This window comes from Bufo gargarizans, chromosome 4, assembly GCF_014858855.1.
Source record: "Bufo gargarizans isolate SCDJY-AF-19 chromosome 4, ASM1485885v1, whole genome shotgun sequence".
Lineage (NCBI taxonomy): Eukaryota > Metazoa > Chordata > Amphibia > Anura > Bufonidae > Bufo > Bufo gargarizans.
The window spans coordinates 336,294,957-336,301,370 of NC_058083.1; the positions used below are offsets into that span (position 1 = coordinate 336,294,957).

Consider the following 6,414-nt stretch of genomic DNA (forward strand, 5'->3'; position numbering starts at 1 on the left):
ACCAATCCTATGTAGTCTCTCGAGTAATTTCAGAACCACTCCTAAATCCTAGTGTATGTTGGCTTGTAGTCTGGGTGTTTTATCGGATGGAATTTATGACAAATGATTTCCTTGCTTATATGGTGTTGACAAATATCCAATCAATATATTTCTCCAGGAAGGAAAATTGGGTGGCAGTGTATATTATACTTCATATATACAAATAGACTTTCTAGGAACTTCAAGCCCATAACAGGAAATTATCTTCACAGGCTGGAAATAAATCATTCTCTGTCCATCAACCTGCCCATAAGATGCACCTAGGATTTAAAGGAGAAAAGCAAGACATTATTATTTTTTTTATTAGATATTAGATCAGAGCCCCAATCAAACCCTCAATATTAATCAGACCTCAGATCCGACCCCCAAGGTTAATAAGGCTCCCAATCAGACCTCAGATCCGACCCCCAATGTGAATAAGACCTCAGACCAGACCTCCTCAATGTGAAAAAGACCTCCATTCAGACCTCAGATCAGACTCTCAATGTGAAAAAGACCTCCAATCAGACCAGAGCAGACAACTTATCTCTCCTGCTACGGATGCTGCCGCCGCTCCTGATATCCAGCGGTCTTCCTGGTCTTTCATGCCATGCTGTGCTCTGACCTGACGTCAAACAGCATAAGGTCACAGAGTGCGCCGATGTCTTCACACTGTGCGCAGGTCACAGCCCTGTGTGTAGAGCCCTGCAGAAGAAGATTAGGAAGAAGTGAGCACAAAGCATGAGGAGCACTGCATTAACCACTTTCAAGCCCTCCTGGAATAATGAGAGCTTCCATGGTGGAAGCACTTATTAGTATTCACCCCATAAGATGAACTGACATTTTCCCCCCACTTTGGGAGGAAAAAAGTGCCTCTTATAGGGCAAAAAATACAGTGTCTGTACTTATATACGCTGGAACTGGTGATATCAAAGGGGTTTTCTGGGAGTGTAATATTGATGACCTATCCCTAGGATACTGTGCCACATAAATAGTTAGTACATACTTACCAACATTTGAGTTGGTAAAATCAGGTATATAAGCCCCAAAACAAAAATGCCCAGAACCCATTGGAAACACCAACTTGTGCGCGGTGTTTGCATTAGCCCCGCTCGTTTTTGGCCGGGGACCGTGCAAATTTGCCAGAACTGTCTCTAAAAATCAGGGACAGTCCTAAGTAGGGGATAAGCGAATCGATTTTGGATGAAACATCCGAAGTCGATTCGCATAAAACTTTGTTCTAATACTGTACAGAGCAGGAGCTCTGTAGAGTATTAGAATGTATTGGCTCTGATGAGCCGAAGTTATTGCTTCGCGAAGTCTCCAGGGACTTCTCGCAATAACTTCATAAATTAGTTTGTACTGTTAAAAAAACATTTCCACTTGGAACCGATCCCGAGTTTGGGAATTTTTTTTACAGTAAAAATTAATTTATGAAGTTATTGCGAGAAGTCTTGCGAGACTTTGCGAAGCAATACATTTGGCTCATCGGAGCCAATACATTCTAATACTGTACGGAGCTCCTGCTCCGTACAGTATTAGAATGAAGTTTTATGTGAATTGACTTCGGATGTTTCATCTAAAGTTGGTTTTGCTCATTCCTAGTCCTGAGTCCTGAAAAATCCAGGACAGTTGGCAGCTATGTTAGTATATAAAATGAGAATGATTAGACTGGGAGAAAACGTCTGTAAAGAAACTGGCTCAATGATAGAAAACAGAGGGTGGTTATTAATGGTACACATTCGGATTGGGTCACTGTCACTAGAGGGGTACCTCAGGGGTCAGTATTGGGCCCTATTCTCTTCTATATATTTATTAATGATCTTGTAGAAGGCTTTCACAGTAAAATATCCATTTTTGCAGGTAAAACTAAACTGTGCAAAGTAATTCACACCTTTGAGGTAAGAACTTAACAGTTTTAAATATAATACTTGCCTTACAAAATATGACTGGGATATGAAACGCAAAAGAAGCATTGTTTTGTTTCTATGGATGACACTAATAATGGTGTCACTGGGATTTCCTACTTACTTGGATGCTACAATGAAAATTGCCCAGTCACATACTAAAAACTCATACAATTTACTTTTCAGGTTTGCCACATTAACCTCATTGGTATTATATACCATTAAGCATGCTCTAATGCTATCACTATTGTGCTGTAGTCAATCCTATTACTAGTAGTATATGAAATGCTCAAATATGAAACAATAAGAACTTTTGCAATAAGGAAATGCACGTTTTGCACATACACTAGTATACCACCATAACAAGTAGGTCAATTTTTCTGTATCTTAAAAGGGTTATCCAAGACCTATAATGTCCCCCCTAATGCCCGGGCCCCTCATACGGGTTATACTTACCCCGTTCCCCGGCACCCACGTCACTCCTGATGCCCGCACGGTGCATCTCCCCGTCGCACTGATCAAAACATCTGGCAATGGGGGAGCAGCCAATAGCAGACCGCAATGGGGAAGAGCCTTGCTAGCATTGCGGGTAACGCCAACAAGGCTCTTTCCCATTGTGATCTGCTATTGGCTGGCACCAACTGCGGCCCTTCCTCATCACCGTATGTTTAGATTTGCACGACAGGGAGATGCAAGCGTGGGGACCTAAGGAGCGACCGGGGTTCTGGGTATGAGGGATCCGGGCATTAGGGAGGGCATTTTAGGTCTTGCAGAGTCCCTTTAAATGAGAGGTAGAAAATGGGAAAAGCATCACTACAACCAGACCTGATTAGGAAGGGTGCCAGCAGCCAGAATCAGGATCCAATCCCAAGGGGTTTATGCACCCACGTACAGACAGAAATCAGCGATATTTCAGTCCTATCACAGGAGATTTTTTATCTTTTTTAAGTCAGTGGTAGGTATGGTAAGGTTTTTCATATTGAATAACTGGATAGAATTTAACATGTTTGACTATAATCTGAAAGTCTTTACTAATTTTATATTGTATTCATTTATTAGAAATCGGATTAAATTCACTGATTTCATGTGGATTGTCAAAGTACATCATAATAAATATCCCTTCAGTCAACCAAATGGATGCTGTTTATGTATTTTCTCCAGAGGCCTTCCAGTTATATGTAATCTAATGAGAATATGGAGAATGATATGGATATGAAATGCATCACGTCAGAATGTGATGCTGAAGATTATAGAACTTTGACTCTCAATAGCAAAATGGTCAATTTCTATCTATCTATCTATCTATCTATCTATCTATCTATCTATCTATCTGTCTATCCTATCTATATTCTATCTATCTATCCTATCTATATTCTATCTATATATCCATCTATATTCTGTCTATCTATCTTTCTTTCTATTTAGCATGTAGTGGATAGATGATAGGTAAAAACTTGAACTCTACCCTCTAAAGGAACAACTTTTAGCAAATGAGGCAGGTTCATTGAAAAGGCTTTAGGCAGAAACCCTTCTGTCCTGTGTGGGGGGCCTGATTTGATCCTTGCTATGGGGCCCTTACTTTTCTATGTACTATTGTAGTGGTCCTATTAGTAAAATGTACAGAACGTTAAGGTGGATTTGCACATATCAATAATCGGACAGATGATCAGGAACTAGGGATGAGCGAATCGACTTCAGTTGAAACATCTGAAATCGATTCGCATAATACTTAGTTTGAATACTGTACGGAGCGAGCGCTCTTTACACTATTAGAATGTATTGGCTCAGATGAGCTGAAGTTATTACTTCGCAAAGTCTCACGCGACTTCGGGTAATAACTTCAAAAATTAATTTCTATTGTAAAAAAAACATTTCCCAAACTCGGGTTCGGTTCCAAGCGCTCGCTCCGTACAGTATTCAAACGAAGAATTATGCGAATTGACTTTGGATGTTTAATCCGAAGTCGATTCGCTCATCCCTATCAGGAACAACTGTACCTGTGAAAGCTCATTCCTGATAATCTGGCCATCTAAATGTTGCACCGATCGTTCACTCGTTCATTGGGCGATCCTGTTGTTCATGCAGGCACTCCAACCATCGTTCCTGAGCACCACATTGGCTGTCTAAACAGAGATCTGCTGCCCAGAAACAATGATTCTGTATGGGGACGAGGGATGGCTATAGTGATCCCTCAATATACTGTGAAGGAGATCGCTGTATTTAAATGCAACAGTCTCCTTCACTGAAGGAGCAGCCGACGGTTGGAAAGGAGCGTTCCTTCCGGACAATTGACTCTTCCAACGGCCCCTGTAAACCCAGCTTTAGAGCATAAGAGATAAGAGCTGTTGTACGTCTATTCACAGCAGCATAACTTTCCACAGTAGACAGATGAACTGATACACAGACTCAGTTATTACAACTATGTTTTTTATGTATTTTTTAGCAGTTTTAAAGAATACATGGTTCCCTTCCAAGGATGCAGCACACAGAGTTTCTGATTTGATGAAAGAGAGACTGAGGACAGACAGACGTTCAAGACCCAGGACCCCTTTCTCTGATCAGTGTGGTTTTATTGTGCGGCAGAAGAAGATGGCATGTACTTGAACACCTTGATTTGTTTTTATAACAATAGCCATCATATATACTTCTGAACGTGTTGCCATAAATTGCAACTTTTATTATTTGTAAGTCCTACAGACCTGTTTTATCATTTATAGTCACATTCAATAATAATAATAAAAAAAGAATACATGACGTATAAAATCAGTTGTTTACATGGAAAATTAAAAACTATGTTACATTTGTCAAGAAGCTTGTGTGAAATAAAATGTCATTTAGTCTTCATACTTTAAAACATCTTTTGTTGTTCTACTGAAAAACAAATGTCAAACTGTCTAAACAGGACATGTCTACAGGGCCCAGTGTGGTACCTTCTATTAACGCCCTCCTTATAATGTACCATATAGTGCCCAAATAATTTGGTCACAGAGTATACACACAACACTGCAATAAGCTGTGCATATAGCACTGACAGATAGCTGCCAAAAAATGACTCACCCAATAGACTAGAGAATGTGGCACTGCCTTTCCATAGGTTTGGCACCAACTGTGAGATTGAGGTTGAAAGTTCTTGGTGCACGGGCAATAGGGCCAGTGGTGGCTGCCTTAGCAATGACAAGCATCACCATGCAATCACAATCCTGACTAGTCAACCGTCACATAGTCGGATAGTTATAACGTGGGATATAGAAAAAATGTATCACAGACCATCACCACTAAAACATCGCTTTTATTCTATATTCCTGAAATTCTATATTTCAATGCCTTCAATGAGTTTAGGGCTCATTTATGTTAGGGAAGAAGTATTCCTCTCTGTCCCTTTTTCTAATGAAACCCTACCTAAAAATGAAATTGCAGCCCCAATGTTGATCCCGTGTCAGGAACCTCCTAGTGACCCTGGACTGTCAGTGGTGATGGTCTGTGATACAAGCATCACCATAGACTGCATACCCCTAAATATACATATACAGTGCTGCCCATAATTATTCATACCCCTGGCAAATTTTTACTTTAAGTTACTTTTATTCAACCAGCAAGTAATTTTTTGATGGTAAATGACATAGGTGTCTCCCAAAAGATAATAAGACGATGTACAAGAGGCATTATTGTGGGAAAAAATACATTTCTCAGCTTTTATTTACATTTGAACAAAAAGTGTCCAGTCGAAAATTATTCATACCCTTCTCAATAATCAATAGAAAAGCCTTTATTGGCTATTACAGCAATCAAACGCTTCCTATAATTGCAGACCAGCTTTTTGCATGTCTCCACAGGTATTTTTGCCCCTTCAGCTTTAGCTCCATATCTTTCAGGTTGGAGGGTCTTCTTGCCATCACTCTGATCTTTAGCTTCCGCCACAGATTCTCAATTGGATTCAAGTCTGGACTCTGGCTGGGCCACTCCAAAACGTTAATGTTGCTGTCTGCAAACCATTTCTTCACCACTTTCGCTGGGTGTTTTTGGACATTGTCATGCTGAAATGTCCACTGGTGCCCAAGGCCAAGTTTCTCTGCAGACTGCCTGATGTTGTCATTGAGAATCCTCATGTATTGCTCTTTTTTCATGGTGCCGTTTACTGTGATTAGGTTCCCTGGTCCATTGGCTGAAAAACACCCCCAAAGCATTAGGTTCCCACCACGTTTGACAGTGGGAATGGTGTTCTTTGGGTTGAAGGCTTCTCCTTTTTTACGCTAAATGAAGGAAACATCATTGTGACCAAACAATTACATTTTTGTTTCATCTGACCATAACACAGAAGACCAGAAGTCTTCTTCTTTGCCCAGATGAGCTTTTGCAAAGGCCAAGCGAGCTTTTGTGTGCCTTATCTAGAGGAGTGGCATGCTCCTTGGTCTGCATTGTGTAGTGTCTGTTGGATTGTCTGCCTTTAGACATTGCCACAAGCAGAGCCCAGATTCACCAGGATGGCCTT

General features: G+C 40.6%; 1 protein-coding gene across 2 annotated transcripts in view; it reads left to right on the plus strand.

Moving 5' to 3' along the window:
- SAMD5 (sterile alpha motif domain containing 5) overlaps positions 1 to 4,720 on the plus strand; it is a 46,097-nt gene extending 41,377 nt beyond the window's left edge. For both annotated transcript variants that reach the window (XR_006388891.1, XM_044292219.1), the window contains one exon: positions 4,369 to 4,720. Coding sequence is in view for 1 of the 2 variants with exons in the window: in XM_044292219.1 (XP_044148154.1) it covers positions 4,369 to 4,377 (9 nt within the window). In the remaining variant the exon portion in view is untranslated. The remainder of the gene's footprint in view (positions 1 to 4,368) is intronic.
- The last annotated feature ends 1,694 nt before the right edge of the window (positions 4,721 to 6,414 follow it).